Source organism: Phyllostomus hastatus, unplaced genomic scaffold, assembly GCF_019186645.2.
Source record: "Phyllostomus hastatus isolate PE091 unplaced genomic scaffold, TTU_PhHast_1.1 phas_scaffold_200, whole genome shotgun sequence".
Taxonomy (NCBI): Eukaryota; Metazoa; Chordata; class Mammalia; order Chiroptera; family Phyllostomidae; genus Phyllostomus; species Phyllostomus hastatus.
The window spans coordinates 12,990,478-13,016,423 of NW_025334016.1; the positions used below are offsets into that span (position 1 = coordinate 12,990,478).

The 25,946-nt window shown below is 37.5% G+C and overlaps 1 protein-coding gene across 4 annotated transcripts in view; it reads left to right on the forward strand.

Annotated features, from left to right (window-relative positions):
- The window catches only part of CLCN5 (chloride voltage-gated channel 5), a 200,207-nt gene that overhangs the window by 147,998 nt on the left and 26,263 nt on the right, over positions 1-25,946 (forward strand). For 3 of the 4 annotated variants that reach the window (XM_045860450.1, XM_045860448.1, XM_045860447.1), the window contains 5 exons: positions 13,897-14,048; positions 16,410-16,509; positions 20,013-20,200; positions 23,839-23,961; positions 25,048-25,254. In XM_045860450.1, the coding sequence (XP_045716406.1) occupies positions 13,897-14,048; positions 16,410-16,509; positions 20,013-20,200; positions 23,839-23,961; positions 25,048-25,254 (770 nt within the window). Of the gene's footprint in view, positions 1-11,371; positions 11,553-13,896; positions 14,049-16,409; positions 16,510-20,012; positions 20,201-23,838; positions 23,962-25,047; positions 25,255-25,946 lie in introns of those variants that run through there. The other variant, XM_045860449.1, reaches the window with a different exon arrangement.

Genomic DNA, 25,946 nt, shown 5'->3' on the forward strand with positions numbered 1-25,946 from the left:
ATCTGGATTTTTATATATTTATTCTATGTATTCACTCTTTGTCTATTAATTCACCTACCTACTAGCAGACATCTTCATTTCTTCCGACTTTTAGCAGTTATGATTAAAGCTGCTATAAACATCTGTGTGTGAGTTTCCATGTAGGTATGTTTTCAGATCACTTGGATAAATATATAGGCATGTGACTATAGGATTATATGGTAAGACTATGTTTAGTTTTGTAAGAAATTGCTAAACTGGCCCTGGCTGGTGTGGCTCAGTGGATTGAGTGCCGGCCTACAAACCAAGGGGTGACTGGTTCGACTCCCAGTCAGGGCACATATCTAGGTTGTGGGCTGGGTCCCCAGTTCAGGGTGTGCAAGAAGCAACCACACATTGATGTTTCTCTCCTTCTCCCTCCATTCTCCTCTCTCTAGGAATAAGTGAACAAAATCTTTAAAAAAAGGAATTGCTAAACCGTCTTTCAAAAGGGATTTTATATTCCTACCAGCAATGAATCAGAGTTCCTGTTACTCTACATCCTTGTGAGCAATTGGTATTGTCAGTGTTTCGTATTTCAGCAATTCTAATAGGTGTGCAGTGGTAGTTCTTCATTTTGATTTGCATTTCTCTAAAGATGTTGAACATCTTTTTATTTTATATTTGTCAAGTATGTGTCTTCTTTGCTGAAGTTCAGATCTTTTGATTTTAGATTTTTCTTCTTTTCTAATATTTGTATTTAATGCTATAAATTTATAAGTACTGCTTTTGCTGCATTCCATAAATTTTGACGTTATATCTTCATTTTCATTTACTTCAAAATATTTTAAATGTTGTCTTGTGATTTCTTTGACCCATGGGTTATTTGGAAGTGCGTTGTTTAATTTCCATGTATTTGGGGGATTTTCCATCTATTCTTCCATTATTGACTTTTAGTTTGGTTCTATTGTGTTAGGATTTATGGTAAACTGGCTAGGAGTTGGGCTGTGTTTAATGTTTTATGTAACTGTCAGTGTCAGAGGGTTAAATTCCTGTAGTGTCAGTATTTTTCTCTACTGATTTGATTTTGAGCTTCCTGCAGTACAGCTCCTTGATAAAGATTCTGTGTCTTTTCTCCACACTTCACCAGCTCTTGTTGTTTGTTGATTTGCTTATGATGGCCATTCTGACCAGTGTGAAGTGGTATCTCATTGTGGTTTTCATTTGCATCTCTCTGATGGCTAGTGATGCTGAGTATCCTTTCATATGTCTCTGGGCCCTCTGAATGTCCTCCTTGGAGAAGTGTCTGTTCAAGTCCTTTGCCCATGGGAAAGCAGACTGCTATAGCCACCATGGAAAATAGTATGGAATATTCCTCAAAAAAACTAAAAAATGCAACTGCCTTTTGACCCAGCAATTCCAGTGCTGGGATTATGCCCTAAGAATCCCAAATCACCAATTCAAAAGAACCTATGACCCAAACACCTATGAGTAATTTACAATAGCCAAGTGCTAGAAACAGCCTAAGTGCCTATCAGTAAAGTGGATCAAAAAACTATGGCACATTTACACAATGGAATACTATGCAGTACAAAGAAAGAAGGGACTCCTACCCTTTGCAACAGCATGGATGGAACTGGAGAGCATTCTACTAAGTAAAGTAAGCCAGACAGTGAAAGACAAATACCATATGATCTAACCTATAAGTGGAACATAATCAACAAAAGAAATAAGCAAGCAAAATAGAACCAGAGACATGGAAATAAAGAACAAACTGGTAGTGATCAGAGGGGAGGGGGAAGGAGGAAAACAGGGGAAAGAAGGTGAAGGGTCAAGTCAAGGAACATGTATAAAGGACCCATGGACAAAGACAACGAGGGCAGGGAGGATTGAATGTGAAAGGTGGGGGTGGGTAGGGCAGGGGAGAGTAATAGGGGGAAAATGGGGACAACTATAATTGAACAATAAAAAAATATTCTGTGTCTTGCAGCTCTTTCAGTTCGAAGTCACTGTTATATTAGAGCTCTATTGATGTGGTGGTAAGGTTTGGGGAAGCAGGTGATTTTATAATCTTCTGATTACATTTCAGTGTCTGTTGGGCCTGTGTCTTATGGCTGTGACTGTCACAAGTTTTAGTCCAGTGGTTTATGTTTTTGTTCTTTCTGCCCCCTACTCCTGTCCCTGACCTCAGCCTTCTCAACCTATTTCTTGGAAGCCCAGGACCTTGGTGACTCAGTTTTTTCCCTCTTAGGTGAGATAAGAAGGCTGAGAATAGAGGGTGCTGGAGTAGGAGGAATGCCCTTCCCCGAAATGGGATAAGGCTCAGCCAAAGAATTTTTTCCCCTGGAGCATAGGGAGCTCTGGGATATTTCACAGTGATTACTTTACCTCCTCAGAGCCAGGAGTGAATCTTTCTTGAACCTTTACTGAGAACTTGGTGCAGTACCTGGAGATAGAGCCCACAAAAGTGTAAGTTACAAAAGTTTCTCACTTCTATGCAAGTCTGCACTCAGCCTTCAGCAATTCGTCATAGTTGTCATTTAAGTGTCCCTATGAGATTATGGTTCCAGCATTTTCTACTCTAAGTAAGCAGATCTCAGTTGTGCCTCTTTGGAATAAGCCTGACTCTTCAGATTGGGCGGTTGCAGTTTCCTCTGCAACCTCAGCTCTCTGGTGGGCCCAAGATAAGTTGTAGATTTTCAGTTTGTCCAGTTCAGTTTGTTGTTGATGGGAGTAAAAACTTCTAAGCTCTTTATTTGCCAGAGCTGAATCTGGAAGATCTCCATTTCTGTTTCAATTAGGGAAACCACTTTGGTCTCTTTTTTTAATCATAGGAACTTTTCCACACCAGTGATTTATTCCTTTTACTCTGTGCAGAATATCCTGTAGCTTGGTCTCTTCTTGAAAGATATATATATATATTAGAGGCCCTTTGGCAGTACTATAAATCCTGAGTAGATTATTTTTAAATTCACCTTGTTCCAATTTATGGCATGGGCTAGAGGAAAGGGTTGCTGTAATATTTTAGGAGTGTGTGCTGGATGTTTTTGGGGTCTGTGGGTAGCAGGTACTCCAAGGATACTGTATCTATATTGGTGTAGTTCTAGTTAATAATAGGCCAGAAACATTGTGTCCCAGGTTGTCCTGTACTTCATTGGTGACCTGAGTCTTACTTTTGTTTTTCAAAGATTGGGAGTACCATTTTATTATCTTGCCAAGAGAGTGTTTCAGATAACTATGCAATCAAAATACCATTTGGAATTCCTCAAAGCTAAGATCTTCTCAAAAGTCATCCACCACAATGTATGAGTGACCAAAAAATCATTGCAAAAATGATCAAGTATGAGAGTTGGAAGGGACCTTAAAAATCGTACATGCTGATACCCTCTCATTTTACAGATGAGGAACTTGAAACCCACAGAAATTAAGGCAGTTGCCTAAGGTGACACATATAGTGAGTTGTGCAACTACAGTTAAAATTTGTATCTTCTCACTGCTGGACAATAGGGCTGAACAGGAAGTTTCTTCCCATTGATTTTCATTGAAAAATTTAATAAGCCATCTTTCTCTTAGTGCTTTCCTCTTGGAGCTTTCCAGAAACTGTCATCTACTCTGTTTCTAAGTACCCCAGTACTCTTCCTCTCATTATTCTGAGGAATTTGCCCTTTGCATTGTCCCATCTCTTCTCTTATAGCTGTGTTATCATCATTTCTCCTTTTTAGAACCACTTATGTAACATAAATATGCCTCACTATAAAGTTTTAAACAATACACATGTATGGAAAACATAACCCCTCTTATTCCCCTTTTGAGAAAACCCCCCAAAATAATTCAATATGACCCTTTCAATTTTTTCCATCCAGTTGACACAGAGATACTTAGTTTATTTTTAAAACATATTCTACTTATTATTTTATAACTTGATATTTTCACAGAATATGTTTGTGTGATTTTTCTATTTCAGTACCCATCAGTCTGGTTCTTTCCTTGCATTATTCCCCTATCACTGTACTCTTTCATTGTTTCCAGGTTTTTGCTTCTACTAAGTGTTACAATGAGTGACATACACATATTGGTGTGCATAGGCACAGCACATTATTCCTGTGAATTTGATAATAATCTCCTTATTAGTACTTCCTCTCTTGAAGTTTTTCCCCTGCTAAAACATGTGCTTAATCTCTTGTCAACTTTTTGGGGGGTGAGATTAATAGAAAGAAACCAATACAGACTTGGTATGGAAGAACTAGAGAATTGCTGCTTCTAAAATAATAATTACAAGTAGTTACACAGGATTGTGCTAACCAAAGGGTTTCCCAACACTAGAATGTAATGTGAATTTTAGGGCAGTGTCTCTCTACCCATTGTTACATTCCCCAATTCTTTTTTTAGTCCCATAAACATGTAAATTTGATAAGGAAGGAATGAAGACCACGCAATGGAGCAGAGGGCTATTTTCTTTACATGGACAACCTGTTTAGCAGCTTTGTCAAATGTAGCCCCTTTACTTCTAGTTCTCCATTGATTTTTGTGGGCTTCTAGTCCAGTGGGAGCTTGCAGATACCAAGCCGTATTCCTCATGCGTGTTTTCCTAATTGTGGTAATTCTGGCAGTTAGTACCTTGGTTCCATTGGTAATGAAGGTGGATTTGGTTGGGAACTTTCAGGTTAGAGCAGATACTGGGGTAGGAGACATAACAGTTACACCCCAAGCAAATGACTACAAGCCAGTGGGAGCAGAGCTGTATTCCAGTGGTAAACAAGGAACCAGAAGGTGTTATTAGAATGTAGACTCATGCTTGTCTCTAAAGCTTTTCCCCCATCCTTGTATACTTCATGAAACTTTGAAATTTTATCTCAATAGTATGTATCAGAGATTTGGTTGTACTTTCTGTAGTTCTCTTACCCACATCTGTCATCACCCTTTTTATTGTCTGGCTCTCAACAGAGTTGGGGTAAAGCTTTTTTTCTGTGTTGTCTTTCCTGACTCATATTAGACAACTTCAAGTTTTAACCTGCTGTGAGCAAGAACCACAGCAGTCAGTCCCTACATGAAATGAGTGCTTGAGGAAAACTCAAAACAACACAGGCACTGGCCAATCAGATTGGATGTAAGACCTAGGGCTGGTCAGTGTCCTGAACCTTACTGGTGTTCCAGCTGCTGCATCATGGGAACATTCAGGGGACAGTTGGAGGGGAGGATAGTCCTCAGGAAAGAGTGCTTATTTATCTATAGCTATGGAGGTACTTCAAGATTTAACAACCAGTATGGCTGTAAGGATGTGTACCAATGGAATAGTTACCCTGGATAAGTGCTCCACGGCCAAACTAAGGTAGTATTCTAAAGCATAACATGGTCCTGTGATACTATCCAGGGCTCAGATAGGAAGGCTACTCCACCAACATTTGCTTTTCTGCTTCTGGATTTGAGTAAGTGGGGAAACAGAATAGAAGCAAAATGGAGGCACACATTGATAGACAGAAAGGTCCTAAAAATGTTGACTAAATATTGGGACTTCAGATCTCAGATATAGAGGTGAATAGAATATAAAAGGATTCATGACTTGTGAGGAGATTTAGAATGCATGAACCAATAAAGAAGGGAAGCTAAGCAGGTATGGAAGTGAGAAATGGCATACAATAGTGTTCAGTACTTGAATACTTGCTATAGAATGAAGGGAAAACTTAAATGACCTCAGGTTTAATATCTGCTAATGAGTGCTAGATAAAGTGCTGAATTCTTTTGTAAATGTGGTTCCAGCCTTGCAAAAATACATTATATCTCTATAACAACTAAAATACATTTTTAAGACTGTTTAAAGTCCTGTGATACATACCAAGATCCCTGCCCCATTTCTTTGAGTACTTATTTTCTTTTTTAGGCTGCTGCCAATAAGTGGACCCTCACGTAGCTGTGATATTACTAAATGAGGGCTTCAGGGTTGGTGCATGAGGTTTTTTTCTATCCTCTTTCTCCTTGTGTTTTTGTTAACTAGTTCATTTAATCAGTTACTGTTCAGCCCCCAGGTAAATTTCTAATGGCATATTGGTTAGGGATTAAAATAAACATTATTCTCAAATAACAATTTCTTTTTTTTGTATTTTAGGGTGTTTTCTACTTTTAAGTATCATGTGATTTTTAGAAAAAAAAAATAGAAAGTCGTTTCCATAAGGGAAAAAGGAGCTAAATGCATTCATTTATATGCCTATGTATTCAAGCAGTATGTTTCTAAAGACCCCTTGTTAAGTTTTTAGACCTAAGACAACCCTACTGGGAAAGCTGTTTCAATATTTCCTTTGTTTTCCTGACTAGTTTTCTGTAGTTCCATACCACCACCCCTGACTCAAGGACTCAAGTAATGCAAATTAGTCTTTTGAAGATTTTTCTTCAATCAGTCAACTTGAGATCTAATTACACTTGAATCACTTTTCTGTTAGAGCATTGAATTATTTTATGTATTACTTAGGACATGCTATGCCTTCAAGACTTGAGTTAAATTTTACTTTTTCTTTCTTTCTTTCTTTCTTTTTTTTTGTATAAAGACAAAAATCTAGGCTTACCTAAGTACTCAGATTTGACATTTAGGGTTGTTGTTTGATTTCCCTCTACCTTCCTTGGCAGAGTATTTACATACCAGAAACTTAACTCTTAATACACCATTTCTTGAAAAGGCTTTTGCATTACATTACTTCCTTTGTACTTTAGTAGTTAGCTCTTGGCTCTGAACGAATAGGTAATTTCTGGTACCCTTCTTAACAACTAAGTCTTATGAATTTACCCTTTCTTCTAAATAGGAAAATTCTAAAACAAACAAACAAACTGGATGTGGAATGACCCACAGCTAAAGCTATTTATCATCAAGTCAGATGTGATAGATACCTCAGTGAAAGAGTGCCAAGAATTTAATTCCTCTCATTGATGAAACCTAAAATAGTGGTAATATCATTGTCATCATCATCATCATCATTATATATTTGAAAATATTTTATTTTTTCTATTCTAAACATTATGATAGATATTTTTAAATCATTTTTATTGTTTTTCTGTTACAGTTGTCCCAATTTTCCCCCTTTGCCCTCCACTGCCCATCCACCTCCCCCTCCCAGAGTCAATTCCCATACTGTTGTCTATGTCCTTGGGTCTTTCATACATGTTCCTTGACTAGTCCCTTCCCCTTCTTTCCACCATTTCCTCTTCCCCACCCCTCTGGTCACTTTCAGTCTGCTCCATGTTTCCATGCCTGTGGTTCTGTTTTCTTCATAAGTTTCTTTTGTTTATTAATTCCACTTATAGGTGAGATCATGTGGTATTTGTCTTTCGCCACGTGGCATATTTCATTTAGCATAATGCTCTCCAGTTCCATCCATGCTGTTGCGAAGAGTAGGAGTTCCTTCTTTCTTTCTGCTGTATAGGATTCCATTGTGTAAATATGCCATGGTTCTTTGATCTACTCATTTACTGATGGACATTTAGGCTGTTTCCAGCACTTGGCTATTACAAATAGCATTTCTATGAACATAGGGGAGCAGAAGTGCTTTTGAATTGGTGATTTGAGATTCTTAGGGTATATTCCCAGCAGCAGAATTGCTGGGTCAGGAGGCAGTTCCGTTTTTAGTTTTCTGAGGAAATTCCATACTGTCACCAACAATGTACTAGGGTTCCTTTTTCCAACATCCTCACCAGCGCTTGTTGTTTCTTGATTTATTAATAATGGCTATTGTGACAGGAGTGAGGTGATATCTCTTTGTGATTTTCATTTGCGTTTCTCTGATGGTTAGTGATGTTGACCATCTTTTCATATGTCTATGGACTCTTTGTATGTCTTCCTTGGAGAAGTGTCTATATTCAGATCCTCTGTCCATTTTTTAATTGGATTGTTTGTCTTCTTGGTGTTGAGTCATATGAGTTCTTTATATATTTAGGGATCAAACTATTGTCCAATGTATCATTAGCAAATAGGTTCTCCTATACGGTTGGTTCCCTTTTCACTTTGAAGATGGTTTATGTAGCCATGCAGAAGCTTTATAACTTGATGTAGTACCTTTTGTTTATTCTTCCCTCTATATCCCTTGCTCTAGGAGATGTGTTGGCAAAAGTATTGCTATGTGGGATATCTGAAATTTTCATGCTTATGTTTTGAGTTTATTCTGGTGTATGGTGGTCTAGTTTCATTTTTTGCATGTACCAGCCCAGTTCTCCCAACACCATTTATTGATGATAGACACTTTTAAATTCCTTGTCCACCATTGTGCCAAATGCTCATTAAGTGGTCTTCATATGCTAAAAGTTTTAAAAGATTGCTGTAGGAGTCACTTACATTTTAGAAATCAGGAGATGATCTGATCAGATCTTTGTTTCAGAAAGATAACTCTGCTCAGCACCAAATACTGTCTATATTATTGTGTTTCTAGCATAAGGTATATTAATAATTGTTAAACATTTCTTTGTTTTATTTTCACCATAGTATCAATTGACCTACATTTGGCAGTGGCAGAGAAGTGAATAGGGGGGTAGAAAAGGGTAAAAGAAATATATCAGACTTTGAATACCAGTGCCTTATTTCTTAATCTGAACTGTAATTAAACCCCATTTTAGTATGAGGACTATATCATAGCTATAGTCCTCTAGTTTTGATAGGAAGTATATTTACATGGAATAAAAATGTTCTTCCCCTAGAAACACTGATGTAGCATTTGAAGAACATCTGAACTTTCATCAAAAGTTGGTGACATGATACTAGTTATGCAATCCAGTCACTGTATGTTGAAGAACATTTTTTAGGTGTGAAAACAAATAGTATCTTGAAGTATAAAATAATCTAATAAACTAATGTAAACCTTATTAGATAATGTAAGTGAATTCTGTAGTGGTCTTTAGATACTATAGATAGAATCCTATTTAATAAAAACTGACTTGGAAGAAGGATTGTGAGGTTGGGCATGTCATCCTCTTAAGAAAGATATATACAAGGTCTGTCCAAATGGTATCCAGCTATATAATATGAAAAATAGAGACATCTGTTGAAGAATATACACCATACAAGAAACATTGTACATAGGACAATGCCACCTCAGTCCCCTTCAAAGTAGGTACCTTGGGACCTCACACAGTTCTCCCAATTGCCATCAGCTGCCCCATCATATTTTCCTAAATCTCATTGATGGTCTGAAATCTCTTCCCTTTCAAAGGGGATTTTAGTTTTGGGAAAAGCCAGAAGTCACAGGGCACCAAATCTGGGATGTGAGGGGCCTGAGTCACCTGGGTGATTTGATGTTTCACCAAAAGTCTGTGCAGGAGACATGATGCATGAGTGGGTGCATTGTCATGATGTAGAGCTACCAATCACCAGATGCCCATAGCTGTGGCCTTCTGAATCATCCAAATAGTTTTTTTTCACCAAGGAATGTTCAGGGTTAACACAAAATTTGATGCATATTCATTGCCCTAATCACTCAGTCATTTTGAATGTGATGGCCACACAATACACATGCTCACTCAATGGTGTCTACCACTACCACTGACTAGTACAGTGAAGTCATCTTTGTTCACGCATGTGCATTCTAGTCCACTCTCCTTGGCTGCCAGGTTACATTGATATTGCACAAACCATTCTCATTATATTAACAATGGTTGGACTTGTTCCACACAGACCTCATTATATTTATATATATATACACATACTGTTCTAAAAGTGTAATTGCATAATACAGTCACACTTGGGCCACAAATAGTTTTGCTTTAAGCTTTGCAATTCATTGCCACAATGCCATCAGTTGCTACTTCATTTTAGTTCTTCTCAGCAATGCTGGATTAGTTCATTAAGAAACTGAGATATTATAATAATGATAGACTGGACTGAGACTATACAGGTTTCCTGAAGTTCCTTACATTTCATAAGATTTTGTTGTATTAACACTTCAGGATGCATTGTGCCTTAAGAATTGATGAGAGTAACTCCATATTTTAAAGCTCTACGTTTAGGTCTGATTACTGGAACACACTTACTAGGTTAATGTTTAACAGTAGCTGTCCTGTGGATTCACTTAGGAAGTTGGGAGATGGCAATTTGATTCTTCTTTATTGGACTGGCCTTATTGCACAATTAATTAAGACCTATTTAAAAATAGCCTACAGAAGAAGCCCGGGGAAGGGAATGCCTTTAAAACAATGCCACTGTAGTAATGAATTCATTTTTATGCCTGGAATAGCTACTTTTATCCAGTTTGGATTAATGAAATCAGATATGATGTTGCTTTCTGGCTAGAGCACTAATACTAAGAAACAACTCATTTTTGTTAACTATATCCTAGGTTTTCAAAGTTATTAGGTACTTTTAAAGAACTGACCTTGTGTAGTCAGTTCATGTGTGGTTCAGTTTTTTTATATTTTTCTCTAATTATGATGTTTACTTAGGCATAAAACATATGTATACAGTTTAAAGATAATAATAATATCAACACTCAGGTAACTACCACTCAGATCTAGAAAAATTACAAGCATTCCAGAAGGTCCACCCTTACATGCACTCCATTCAGATTCCTGTCTTACTCTAGGTCGCCACTGTCTTTACTTTCATCATTTCCTTCTCTTTGTAATGTAGTCACTTACATTTGTATCCTATACAAAAACAATATAATTTAGGTTTGCCTGGTTTTGAACTTGTATGAATAGAATCATGCTACGTGCTCTCTTGTGTCTGGGATCTTTCATTCAGTGTTACATTTGTGAGATTTTATCCATGCTATTGCTATGTAGTGAATTTTTTTAAAGCCTTTTTTTAATTTGCCTTTCTGTTTTTTACTTAGAACCCCCCCCCCTCCCGTAACTAACTGCTTGTGTAGATTTCTACTTTGCTTTCTTGGATTTTCTGCTAAGTGAGGTCTGAAAACTAAAACTTGTTTGGACCCCAGTTTTCATTAAAAAACTTTACTGAGGTAAAATGGTTTATAACATTATAAAAGCTTAAGGTGTACAACATTATAATTGGATACCAGTATGCCCTACTGAGTTCTCACCACCAAAAGTCTAGTTTTCTTCTGTCATCATACATTTGACCCCCTTTACCCATTTTACCCTTCCAGACTCCCTTCCCCTCTGGTAACCAGCAATCTGTCCTCTGTATCTATGAATGTTTTTGTTTTGTTTATTCACTTATTTATTTTATATTCCACATGAGTGATATCATATGATTTTTGTCCTTCTTTGAGGGTAATACACTAAGTGAAATAAGTCACATAAAAATGGACCCCAGTTTTCTGAACTGACCTGACTGCCACTGGTTTGATGGCATTTGTTTTGATGAGACTACATCTTTAAGGCTTCTGTGCTTGGTTAAAAATCTTCCTTTCTCTAAGGCTGGTCCAAGGGTCTGGTCATGTGATTCCAACAGTGACATCACACTCTGACTGCCGGGGGAACACTGGTGGTTCTTTAGGTGGCGTTTGTTCCTCTGAAAGGCAGAGAACACAGCAAGTGCCCCTCTAAAGCAGTTCATATCGGGGGTCCTTCTGTAAAAGCTTCTCAATCTAAATGACCAAATGCAGGCTTCCAGGGTTATTTCTTCCTTGAAGCAGAAAAAAAGAAAGCTGTAATTGAAGGTAAGCAGACTTGAGCCTGGCCAGGGACGGAAGCATGACCCCAGGGAGAAGGGAATCTGGAGAATCACAAGCAGTCTGTTGTCAAATTCTAATGACCGTCTGCTCTTTTAGAGCTGCCTGACAATTTGAATGTATAACAGGAGACTATTTACAAAGAAAGATGATGCATGCTTGTGTTACCTAGTGATGGAGGAGGTTTCTTTCATTTATGTTAGAAAGCTGTTGCAGATCTTCATTTTGTCTTAATATCCTTTGAGCTGGGGCAGTAGTTACTGCTTTTAAAAATCAGCTTCATAAAATCTTTTTTTAATTCCTCTTGACAGAAATACTCTTAAGCCAGAGCAAATTTAATTGAAGTGTGAATCTGCTTTTAAAAAGTACATTTCTGATTGTTTGGTGTCCTGTGTTAATCAGGTTAGCATTTGTCTTGAGAATTTAAGCAGGCTTGTTTCTCACCCCTCTCCTCACATACTTATTCTCCTTCAGCCCTCATTTCCTAGCTGGCTATTTCCCTCCAAGCTCTCAAACAGCACACCAACACTGATCTTTATCAGTATGCCACTAACATGATAGGAAATGCTGGGCTGGTGATTCAGCAACCAACCATTTTACAGCCAGGTAGGTTGGAAGATAAGGAAAGGACTTTGATTAGGAGTTTTAAGATTAACTTGTTCACCTCCTCCACTCCAACCCCTCCCCCAGCCCTACTCCTCAATATGATTTGGATTCTGCAGAGCTTTTCCTTTCAAATATGTATGTTGCTTATGAAATGTATGCTGCATTAGGTATTCAGAAGACTCAAATTTGTAAACCACATACAGCTTGTGTGTTAATTCAAACTGACATTATCAGAGTGCTGAAGTTGTCTGTTAGAAGTTTAGAATGAAGATGGGGATACAGATAGGGGGAGTGGGGGTCAGTTCAGGCCCACTTTCATCTTCTTTGTAGAGAGATTGATCACCAAACAGTCTGGATAAAGCTTTGTACCTGTCAAAGTTGATGCTGCAAATGTTAGTTCTGGCTGTCTGGGTTCAATCATGGCATTACTCTGCATTTTTACTCAGTGTGCATTTGCATAAATACCTGAATACTGTTTTGCGTTTTGTGTTTAATGGCTAAATATTGTCCCATCAGAGGATTGTGAAAATATTTTGAACAAGTTGGTTAAGCCATACTAAGTAACCTTGTATAAGTACAACTTCTGAGTTTGAATAGTTCTCCCCCATCACTACTATTCATCAAAGAAAGTTTGGTTTAGCTGGTATTTATTGAGACTTGTTCAGGTGCTAGATGCTGGAGAAGACAATGGTGAGTCAGATCTAGGGATGCCTTCAAAGAGCTTCTAGTCTAGAAAGGAACATGAAGCATTTGATTAAGTAATTGTAATAGAAGTACTAAAGGTGAAGCAGACGAAGGGCTGTGATTGTTGGGCAAATGGATATGTTTCTTCCAGTTGAAGGATCAAGGAGGGACATCATCATGGAGCCATATTCTGCTCTTTAAATCTCCACTGATAAATCCTAGACTCTTCTGACATACTCAGTAAATGTTTCTGCAAATTATTACATCAGGGATCAAAGTCTTCTACCTATTGAAGGGAAATATGTACATTCCAACCAGCTTAACTCTTGAAGAGGCTGACATGCTTTCTTTGGAGTCCCCATTCAGGCAAAAGCTACTTTCTAAGGTTGAATTTTTGCCCTCGTAAATGTAAAATGCTTTCTACTGTGATATGTCTACAAAGGCCTTTGACCCTTTTGTCTCCATTCCATAACAGAACTGAAATAGCTAACCTGCTCCAAGCTCCTGTCTTTTGCTTCATAAATCCTTTCCCAGTGCACTTCAACTCCTGTCAATTCTCTCTTTGTATTGTTACTCTCATCTGTCCCCTTCCATTTACACTGCCTTAACATACTTATTTTGTGCCCTAAACCACAGAAACCTCTGAATGTGATGGCTGTTCTCACCAGGTGATTGATTGCATTGCCTTGTCAGCATGCCCTAACTGTACTCAACTGGTAGTTTAAGGGCTCACCTTTTGGTGTACTGAAAAGAGATATTAAACATTACCTGTGTCATCTGGCTGTCATGGCTCAGTAGTTTGACTGCTGCACTGTGAAGCAAAGGGTCACCAGTTCGATTCCCAGTCAGGCGCATGCCTGAGTTGCAGGCCAGGTCCCCAGTAGGGGGCACATGAGAGGCAACCAAACATTGATGTTTCTCTCCCTTTTTTTCTCCCTCCCTTTCTCTCTCCCTCCCCCCTCTCTAAAAATAAAATAAATAAAATCTTTTTAAAAAATGACCTGTGTCTGAAGTACTAATGTCTGTTTCCTGTTCAATACAGAGGAAAGGTCATACAATGGTGGAGGAATAGGTTCTTCAAATAGGATGATGGACTTCTTGGAGGAGCCAATCCCTGGTGTGGGGACCTATGATGATTTCAATACAATTGACTGGGTGAGAGAGAAGTCTCGAGACCGGGATAGGCACCGAGAGGTAAGGAAAAAGATGGCACATGAGTAACTGTTAGGAAACACCAGAGGAAGACGTTGAAGATATATATTCTTTATTTGTATTCTTTCTTTCAGCCCTGGATGTGGCTAAATCTGGTTTTTATTGGCAATGTAGAGTTTTATTTTAAATTTATTTTTAAGGTATCATTATATGATTTTGAAAAGAATTTATATTTAATGATGACTTACCTTCCTACAGTAAGTAGTTGAAAAGGATCCTTGCAGCTCTGAAATGCGTATCAATACCTATGCAGACAGGTGAAAACAAACTTGGTGCGAGTGACCAAAATAAATTTCAAAGATCCTCATTCCCCATTTTCATCTCCCTTTTAGGGTTTTCCTTTGAAACAGGATTTTTAGAACTAAGAAAATAAATGGGCTCCTTTTAAAGGAATAAAGTAAAAAAATCTCAGAGCCCAACTGTTTGCTGAAGCACACAAGATAAACTTTTTGTTATTATAGCTATTTTACAAGTACAACACCAAAGTAAATTTATGTATTTGGCTCAAACAGAACCACAAGACCAATTAAATTCAAATTAAGAACATTGATTTTACATGATAGGTAATAGATAGTACTTATGGCTGTGGCACAGGTTCTTGTAAGTATTATGAGAGCATTTTCCCACTTTTTAAAGTACTGTGAAAACTTTTCAGAGCAGTCCATCAAGATCATTTGCCTTGAACTTGTTGCTGTGTATAATTTAAATGAGGGAATCCTAATTTCTAGTTTGTGTCTAGAACACATGGCGAGCTTATTAGAAAGGCAGGGACCCACCGCAGGGACCTTGATTCAGTAAGTGATTCTCTGGGGAGACATTTCAACCAATGGTAGGTATTATTATTTTTTCTTTCTTACTATTTCTGCTTTGACTCTAGATTTAAAATTTGATTTTTAAGTTGACTTCATTCTGTCCTGAGTTCATGATTTCCTTCTCTTAAGAGCCAAATCAATCTCACTTTTCATTCTTAAGCCTTTCCCAGCTCCTGATTGATTTTCTCATGACCTCCTGAACTCAGGAGTCAGATTGTCTCAGGTACAGGTTTTGAGAAATTCCTTTGTAATCCTTGGATTTGTGATAATCCCACTGAGTTTTCTTATTCTAACTTAAAAAGATGATCTCTATAAAACATTCTATGTTTTTTCAAAGGTTTCTGATATTTAGGAACACATATGTATTCTATTTATTGTATCAATGCATCAAGCAGGCTTTAAAATTTGGAATTTTAAGGCATTTGAATTTCTGTTCTTTGTAATTCAGAGTTCAGTTTGTCATCAGGTGCATATTCCACTTTATTCACATTGCAAAAGTCGCCTGTGATATGACAAAGGCATATTTCCCATTATATTAAAAGGGTTATATCTGAGACAAATTATAACAATTAATGATAATTCAAAATCAATTAAAATGTGTTTATCAAATATTCAAAGGGGACTTTTCAGCACTAACTGTTCATCTTCAGAATGGAAACAGAGGGGGAAATGTCACTTCGTTTACTTTTCACTATTGTACTGGAAACTTGTAAGTCAAAATGTAATTTTAAAGGACTTTAAAAATTTTTATAATTTATTATAATTAGTTGTGATGTTGATAGATAAAGATGGAGTGGCTAACTCACAGTTGCAAAGATAAGAAATAGAGGTCAAGAGAAGGCGGGTAGTACCAATGACAAAGTTGTCTGTATTCTTGCTTTTGAAATGTGCGCACTGAAGGGGTAAATTGAGGTTAGGTCCTAAAAAGTAGAACTTTCTGCAACTCTTGATAGTCTCAGATATTCCCAGCAGGTTTTTTAAAATAAAGAGATGCATTCCTAATATAATTTAGTATCTATGATCAATTTAGAGTAAGGAGTTTGTGGGATCAAGTCTTGAAATTTGCCTGACCTGAAGCATAGCCCTGAATGGATAGTACACCTCAAATTGTACTTTCCACCAGTCAATTAAGTTTATGTCCATTTATTCTTTGAAAAACAATCAAATATTTGCTGTGAGTGAAGAGACCATCCTTGAGATATCTGATGTCTAGGGCAGAAAGAGACTACTTTAATAAGCAAAACAGAGTGGTACTTAAGAAATCAGCAGCTGAATGGGGAAGGCCTGAATAAGATACTTGCAGGCATTGTGATATTGTAGATGAAGGTGGGACCAGTAGTCAAGGTTCAATAAATCTCAAAGTTCTTGGTTATGTTTGGTCAGCCAAAGATTGTTTGAGAAGTAACTCCATATTGGTCTCTATTTCCAATGAGTAGATTTGTCTTTGTGTTTCTTTACTCTACTGCATATTTGGAGGTGAAAAAGCAATGGTGTGTGTAAAATGTATCAATGTTTTTTCATTTTTTCTTAGATTACCAATAAAAGCAAAGAATCAACATGGGCCTTAATTCACAGTGTGAGTGATGCCTTTTCTGGCTGGTTGTTGATGCTCCTTATTGGGCTTTTATCAGGTATGGTAAACTCTGTTAGTTTTCTAAACAAATCTCCTAAAATTGTGGTATGGTCCTCCCCTAAGTCATGACCTGAGTTGAGTGCTATGCTTTATGGTTTTCCTACATGAAATAAATTGCTGATGGATCTTTTGGATGTACATGCCCCCATCATAAAGGGATACTAATACATGCATTTAACCTCCTTCCTTAAATAAATGAGGTTAAATGAGGAAATGCATTTAAATGTATATGTATGCCATAAAATGATATATTTATTTTAAGATGCTGTTAGCACTGCCTTTTGGTGCTTTCAGTTTTTTCCAAAACACATACTACATGGGCTTTAGTAGAGAAGATGTAGAAGAGGACTTCCTGAGACTTTTTTTGTAGCTATTTCTTAAATATATATTCTCCCAATTGAGGATAAAGAAAAGCACATAAGATATGGCTCATACCCAGAAGGATTTTACCATCTCATTCTCTCATGGTGGCTGAGAAGTGGGATGCTACCACCTTTTCCTATGTTCCCCACCAACCTCCTAAGACACTGCAAATAATATGCAATCTAACTCAGAATATTACACTTGGTATGCAAATACAGCTTTAAAGCAAATTCCCAAGCAGGCTTTCCCTACCATGGAAGAATCAGAAAGCCAAGAATACGCCCTGGCTGGCGTAGCTCAGTGGATTGAGCTTGGGCTGTGAACCAAAGTGTCGCAGGTTTGATTCCCAGTCAGGGCACATGCCTGGGTTGCAGGCCATGACCCCTAGCAACCGCACATTGATGTTTCCCTCTCTCTCTATCTCCCTCCCTTCCCTCTCTAAAAATAAATAAATAAATAAATCTTTTTAAAAAATTTGCTAAATTAAAAAAAAAAGAAAAGAAAGCCAAGAATACCTGGTAGAGATGCTAAAAGTTGTAGCCTTATGGCATTAAAAGATGGGTGTAGGAAGATCTGGAATATTGAGTTAAAACAGAAGTTAAGTGGAAAACCTGAATGGAAGTGGATGAGATAAAATGGCAATTAACAGCACAGGCTGTAGTTTGTAGCTGCCTACATTTGAATCCAAGCCCTGCCACTTGTTAGTTTTGTGACTTTTGGAAAGTTTCTCAACCCTTGGAAGCTTCAGTTCACTGATCTATAAAATGGGAATAATGAGTACCTGTATTACACACTTGTGAAAATTAAATGAGATAGAGCTCACATAGCACTCAGCACAGTGCCCAGTTGTTAACCATGCTTCTGTTATTGTTACCTAGAGATAATTCATGAGCTGTGGAGTATAAGATGATTGCTGCAGTGAGGAATGGCTCATCCATAGCTGGCTTTTCAAAGATGATCTGGGGCAGGGGTCAGCAAATGTTTTCTCTAAAGGGCCAGATAGTAAATATTTTAGGATTTGTGGGCCAAATGGTTTCTGTAGCACAAAAACAGCCATAGACAATAGGTAAACAAATGAGTGGGCCTGTGACCAAGAAAAACTTTGTTTACAAACACAGAAGCAGAGTTGACCCTTGAGCCATGCATGGTCTAGGGTGTTATTGTTACCCCTTCTGCCAGTTTAGAGTTGGCTAATAATAGACTGTGTGATCTGTAGTTCCAAATATTGCAGAGATGCTGAAGAGAAGGAAGAAGGATGAGAAAAGGTTATATAGTTTAGCAGTTAGGAAGATACCAATGACCTTGAAAAATCATCTCAGGTGAATATTAGGGGCTATAGTTCAAGGGGAAGCAAGCAGTGTGGAAGTTTTGGAGGTATTTGGTGTTCATTGGAAATAGAGAAGGGATAAAAACTTGAAGTGGTAACAAGGATGAGGGAAAATATTTCGTTTTTTAGAGGAGGAGAAACCTGATGAAATTTGTAACTAGGGAAGAAGGAGCCTATTGGGAAAAGAATGGGTAGAAATAAAAGGAAAGGTAGCATTGAGGGTAACTATGTTAGATAGGATAAGGCATGCATACATGAAATAATTAGATAGCAAGCCAAACTCTATATCATCATGTTAATTTTCTGAACTCAGGCAATAAGTGCAATAAGAGTTAGAAGAAAGAGAATGGGGGGGCGGGGCTGAAATCGTCAAGGGTAGGTATCAAACTGTGTTAGATTTGACTTAGGTTATTTAAATATGTAAATAACCTGTGTTAACACTTTTAGCACCTACCAAAACATACGCATGACATGGCCTCCTGCCTGTTGGAGTGCAAGCATAATATCCTCAAATTTTTAATGTATTTCTTGTCACTAGGTGGTCAGTGAATACTTTTTTCCCTCATACACACAGGGCATTTTGTTTTTAAGTATTGGAGAGCTACAACAGAAGCAGTGTTTCTGAATGCAGAAAGTCTATGTATTCAGGGGCTGTGAATTTTATATCTTTCTTGTTTCCCTAAACCACTATTCTAGACCATTTCATCTCTTTATGCTAGAACTTTTTCATCTGGATGACAGAAATGATGAGAGGCCAAAATCAAAAGTACTATAACTATCTTAACCCTATCAGTCTATTAGCCATAGTGCCTGAATCCCCATTCACTATTCACTTTCTCATAATTTTCTTTGATGAATGTTATGTATATAATATTGTTTGCTCCTCTCACTAAGAAAACTTCAGAATGTTCATGTGCTAGGCTCAGGAGGCTTCAACATGTCTACAGCTTCATATAACCTTCTATGTATATCACAGTGTGTGCTTTTTTTATAAATTCAGTTCCCTTAGCCTAGAATACCTTCCTGCCATTGCTCAAATTGCCTTGTGCATGAAATAAAATCACTATGAAGACTGAGCCCTTCACCTTATAGTCTTTAGCAGTTCCCCTCCCCAAGCCATCTCAAATAAGACATCATATAATTTTCTTCAATATGGTAAATGTCAGTTTTCTCAATCTTATGTATATAGTGAGGATAAAATAATCATTAATAAACTTGACTGTCGCTGTGTCTGGTGTGGCTCAGTGGTTGAATACTGGACTGCAAACCAAAGGGTCACTGGTTCGATTCCCAGTTAGGGCACATGCTTGGGTTGTGGGCCAGGTCCCCAGTTGGGGTGCGTGCAAGAGGCAACCACACATTGTTGTTTCCCTCTCTCTCTTTCTCCTTCCTTTACCCTCTATAAAAAATAAATAAATAAAATCTTTAAAGAAGATAAACTTGACTGTCTTTATGGATCAGTATTCATTGACTCCAAGCCAGAGAAGAATATGTAAATCAGCTAAAGGTCAAATCCATTTGCTCCTTGCTCCCATCCAACCACTTTGCTCTCCTTTAAGTTTCCTCTATATAGAAATTCTACAAACATAGTGTTTAATGCAGACAATGTTTTGTTTTCTTTTACCCTCTTGAGCAGGCATTTAACAATAGGTGAAACCTATTAGAGATAGTAGGTGCAAATCAAGCAGACAGGCAATCAAAAAGAGGTTCCAAGTGGAATGGGAAAAAATATATGCTTGTCCATTATTTTCATCCCTTTTTCCTCATTTTCTCTAACAATTTTGCCCCATCCTTCCCTCCTCTCAAATCAGGTTCCTTAGCTGGCTTGATAGACATTTCTGCTCATTGGATGACAGACTTAAAAGAAGGTATATGCACAGAGGGATTGTGGTTTAACCACGAACACTGCTGCTGGGACTCCAAGAATGTCACCTTTGAAGACAAAGACAAATGCCCAAAGTGGAATAGCTGGTCCCAGCTTCTCATCAGCACAGATGAGGTAATGCGTAGTGAAGATTTTGGAACCACTAACTTTTATTCTTTCATTTCCTTAATTTCTTATACTCTACTCATGCCAATTGTGGAGTCTCCCCCCACCCCCATTTTTCTTTTCATAAAAAGGGGAACCAGTGCCAGCTGCCTTTTTCTGTGGTTTAAGTGTAGCCCTATTTCCCTCTCTTCTGGCACATGGGGTCGTTTGATGCTTACACAATGACTTAACATTTTTGCTTTTTTTAAACAAGCTTAGTGTTTCTTTTTAGTTTTAGTACATGGTGTGACTGAATGTATCTTTCTCTAATAATCGCAGTAGAAATGTTAGAACCATCTGACAGGTAAGCTACAATTTCTAACAAGGGATGGATTGGGTTAAAAATATGTTTATAGTATAGGTTCCAAAAGTAATTTTTTCCTGAGCATTACACTAGAATATTAAAAAAATTATAATATATTCAATATCAAAACAACAGAAACCCAGGAATAAAATTGCCCCAGTCCATTTTGAGATTAAATATATTTTCATTTGTCCTGTCTTCTAGCTTATATTTTTCGATGCAGACTTAAGTTTGTTTTGCAGTTCCTTACCTTTCTATTACCACTTGGTTGTAAGTTAGATTTTTCCTATTAAAAACAAAAATACAAAGTAAAATGAAACAAAGCAACTCTCAATTCCCAATTCCAGTCTGAGTTGTACTAACTAAAACAGGTACTATCTCAGCTCACTACTCATCCACTTTGTTGGTAAAGTGAGGGGGACAAGACTAGGATATATATTTGTACTTTTAAAATTTACTTTTATACCTAGTTTGGTCCACATTTGAAATGGCACGCATACACACACACATCCAGAGTCAAGGGAAAGGAAGGGTAGCAAAATAAAGTCAGAAATAATAGTGTTTATGTACATATGACTGTACATATTTTGGTTTGGGAAAAGAGTCCAATAACAGGGGTAAATATATACTATATATATATATATGAAAGGGTTTAAGCCTGTGCTTCTCAAACTGGGGTCAGTGTGCCAGAGGGTAGGTGAAACCACAGGATGTAAATGCTATGTGCCTTCTCAGAATATCAGTTTTTCCTAAATATTTCAACAAATATTTTTCAAAAATTAAATGTAAACAGCCATTAAAAAGAAATGCAAGATTCCCATGTTTGTTAAGGTAAAAAATAATATTTATTTCAGTTCTGCTTCTGGGTACCCCACCCCCTACCCTGATGTCTCTATTTACTCTCCTAGATTAGGAGTACTTGGGTAGAAAAATTTGAGGAGCCCTGGAACTTAGGGTGAGTCTGTGTGTGTGTATTTTGTGTGTATGTGATTCCCTTGCTTTTTAAAAATCTTTTATTTTTGAAGTAATTAGAGATTCACAGGAAGTTCCAAAACAATGTATAGGGAGCTTTCCCCTACCCTTCACCCAACCTCCCTCAATGCTAACATCTTATAAGTATAGTATAATAGCAATATAAAGAAATTGACATTGATGCAATCCACAGCCTTTATTTCACCTGTTTTACATGCATAGATATATGTGTGTATGGGTGTGTGTGTGTGTGTGTGTGGCTCCCTGCAATTTTATCACATGTATAGATTGGTATAACAACCACCACAATCAAGATATACAACTATTGTTGCATCACCACAAGGCTTTTCCATGCTGGTCCTTTATAGCTGTGTGTGTTTAAGTGTTCCAACCGTAACTTTCAAACTGGAGCTTGAGATTTGTAAAGTGACACATTTCTCTGGATCTCCTTTTTATTAACAAAATCCTTGCCTGGGGAAAGAATTTTTTGGGTTTTAAGAAGAGTTCTCCTGCCAAGAACTTGGCCTCCTGATCCCTGCCTTTAGCCAGTTCCAGCTACTTTCTAGTTTACTCCTTTTCCCTCTTTGTTTCCAATTTTTGGAGTCTTCTTCCTTAGCTACATTCCAAAGGCAGAAAGAGCAACTGTGTGTTTCTCTCAGGGAGTAAGATAATGGAAAACCTGTGTCAAAATTGTGACTCAGAAAAAACCCTGGACCTTTTGATTCTCCTTATCTAGGTCAGCAAATTATTTTAATAATATTTTATGTTTTAAAAAGTCAGAATTTCATTGAATTTTGTGTTTCATGTAATTTGAATGTTTCAACTTTTAATATTTCTATCAACAAGCATAATCTACTAATGTTCAAAATAGGGTTTTTTTTGTAAGACATAACTATTTGCAAGTCTTTTGATGTTGGTGAATACTTATTGGTGGTTAAAATTAGATTTCTTTTCTAGAGGACTTCGTTATCATAAAGGGTGGTTTCAAAAGTATATTCTCTCCATTTTGAAAATACCCATTGCCCTTTTATTCTTTGGGATATCTGGCATTTCACTGGTATTGTTTTATGGTCAGAGCCTGGAATTTTCTACTGTATAAACTTGATACTGAATCATGGTAGCAAAATTTTCTCAAAGATGTAGCCATTCTCTACAGAACATAATTGTGTATTTTAACAAAAACACCCAGGAATTTTAGATACTATAACCTCTTATGAGAATTTGACACCAAGGGTAGGTAGCCAAAGGTGGATTTACTGGAATTTAGAGCCAAGCTTCACTTCAAATGTGTAGCCAAGATTCAGCCATTCTAATAAAATAGCTGTTAATAATCTTAATAAAGTTGATATAGTATCATATACAGTTGACTGTTGAATAATATGGGTTTGAACTGTGCAGCTCTGCTTATACACAATTTTTTTTCAATAAATATAACCATCCCTTCGTATTCACCTTTATGGATTCAACCATTCATGGATTCAATAAACTACATATTGAATACGGTATTTTCATATTACCATCTGCAGTTTCCCAGCTACAGATGAAAGATAGTTTTTGATCTGCAATTTGTTGAATCCATGGATGTGAAGGGCCAACTAAGTTTTGGGGGAGTCAAAAGTTATATGAGGAATCTAAAAACAATATAAACAAAGTAGAAACAGACTTGTAGATACAGAGACTTGACTGATGGTTGTCATAAGTGTTGGAGGGATAGGTAAAAAAGGTGAAGAGATTGAGAAATACAGATTGGTAGTTACAAAATAGCCATGGGGATGTAAAGTACAGCATATGGAATATCATCAATAAAACTGTAATAACTATGTATGGTGCCAGGTGGGTACTGGAAATACCAGGGGAATCATTTTGCAAAGTATATGATTGTCTAACCACTATGCTGTACACCTGAAACTAATACAAAGTAATATGGAATGTAAAAATGTTTTGTGGGGATTTTCAACTGCTCAGGGGTTGGTATCCCTAACTCAGCATTATTTAGTTAGCTGTATACTTGGCTACAAAACCTATCAAACCAGTCATATAGAAAGTGAACTTGCTTGCTTCAGGTGTTTGTTTGCTCTTGTTCTCGTCTATCCTTAGGAGCCATTGTCATTTTCCTTTGGGTGAAGCATAGCCTCTAATCTTCAGTAGCAAATGGGCTGATGGTATTTTCGTAGTTGCTTTGCTGATAATCAGAGAAGGAACATCTTGAGCAAATTAATATTGGTCTTTTTCTTTCTGACCTCCTCTCCCAAAAACCTATTACTCAGGAGAGCTGCATGCCTTACTGAAAGTAAGCTAAAACAAGCTTCTTTTCTTTTTTTCCCTGTTCCAGGGAGCCTTTGCCTACATAGTCAATTATTTTATGTACGTCCTCTGGGCTCTCCTATTTGCCTTTCTTGCCGTGTCTCTTGTCAAGGTGTTTGCGCCTTACGCCTGTGGCTCTGGAATCCCTGAGGTGAGTCTCTAAAATGGCTTATAAATGCTAACAATGATGAATCTTCTTTGGTTAAAACACTTTAATATGTATTACAGCACATACCACAATATGAATATTAAACAGGATCAGATCCTGAGGTAATGTAGGGCCTTTTTAGGTCTTCCCTAAGTCTCCTCCCAGCCTGGGCCACCTGTACATTAACAGGAGTTGATTCATAGCCTCCTGTGGGTTCCTGGTGAACCAGGTTCCCGAAGACCTCCCCCATTCCCTACCCAAAAAGCTCCCATGGTTGATCCCAAGATTCTGGCCTGAGAACATAGTGGTATTGTTAACTTTGTCAGAACAGAAGAAAGAAAACTATTTTTGGCCCTGACCTTTGTGGCTCAGTTGGTTGGGCATCATTCCACAAATGAAAGATTGTGGGTTCCATTCCCAGTCAGGGCATATGCTTAGGTTGCTGGTTAGTTCCCTATTTGGGGTGTGTAAAAGAGGCAACTGATTGATGTTGCCCTCACACATCGATGTTTCCTTTCTCTCTTTCTGCCTCTCTTCCCCCTCTCTAAATATAAATAAATGAAATCTTTTAAAAAAGGAAGAAAACTATTGTGCTATATATTCTACAATCTAATTTGCACTAGTAAAATGGTGATTAAAACCCTATTTCTAACTATTTTTGCTTTAGATTGCTTGTTAATGACTGAAACCACTGAGATTTAAGGTTACCCAGATGATCTTGCCCTTCTCTGCCTCCTGACCAAGTCATAGTTACAAATTTTTCTGGCAGAGAATCAGGCTATATGAGTCTGTAAGGAAAATACTTTTCCTTTCCACCTCCCCTTCTCTATATATACACTCTCATACTTATAATACTCCCTTGCCTAGCTATCGTATGGCCAAAAAGAAAGAAAGAAAAGATATAAACATGAAAACTTAACAGTTCTTTCTTGGGCTCCTGGGCTCCCCCCAAAAATAGAATCACTGTAGGTCAGGCATTTATGTCACTTGTTCAAAAGGTATAGTTTCTACAACGAGGTCCAGATTGTTGCTTCTTATCCTGCTTCACTTGCTTAGTCTATATCCAATCTCTTTGTGTTTGACCTGCAGATAAAAACTATTTTGAGTGGTTTTATTATTAGGGGCTATTTGGGTAAGTGGACCCTGATTATCAAAACCATCACACTGGTGCTGGCAGTGTCTTCTGGCTTGAGCCTGGGCAAAGAGGGCCCCCTAGTGCACGTGGCTTGCTGCTGTGGGAACATCTTGTGCCACTGCTTCAACAAATACAGGAAGAATGAAGCCAAGCGCAGAGAGGTAATAATAACAAACGACCTTAATGGTGTCTGTCTGTCTGTCTCTTTCTCTCTCTGGTGAGATTATAAATGGTACCTCCATAGGGATAAAAAGTTGGGAATTGTACCAATGTAAATGCAAATACCCTTTGACTCAGGAGTTCCACTTCTAGGAATTTATCCTATAGATGTCCTAGCATGTGTGTGCCAAAGATGTATAGGAATAGTCAGTGCAGCATTTGTCAACAGAGTGAAAAACTGAAACAATCACAATGTGCATCAACAGGGAACTGATTGAATGAACAATCATCTGTATGTACTATAGAATACTATGCAACTGTTAAGACTGAGATAACCTTTAATATACTGACATTGAAGGATGGCTAGAAAACACTGTTAGGTTTTAAAAAATCAATTTAAGAATAAAGTATATAGTATAACGTTTCATTTTATTTTATTTATTGTATTTTTTCAATCATCATTTATACCCCATACCCTCTTCTACTTCCACTGTTGTCCATGTTCATGAGTTTTCTCTTTTTTTTTTTTTGCTCAATTCCTCTACCTCCAGCTCCCCCTGCTGAGCTGTCATTCTGCTTTCTATCTATGAGTCTGTCTGTTTTGCTTGTTAGTTCAGTTTGTTCATTGGATTCCATATATGAGTGAAATCATATGGTATTTGTCCTTCTCTGACTGGCTTATTTCATTTAGCAT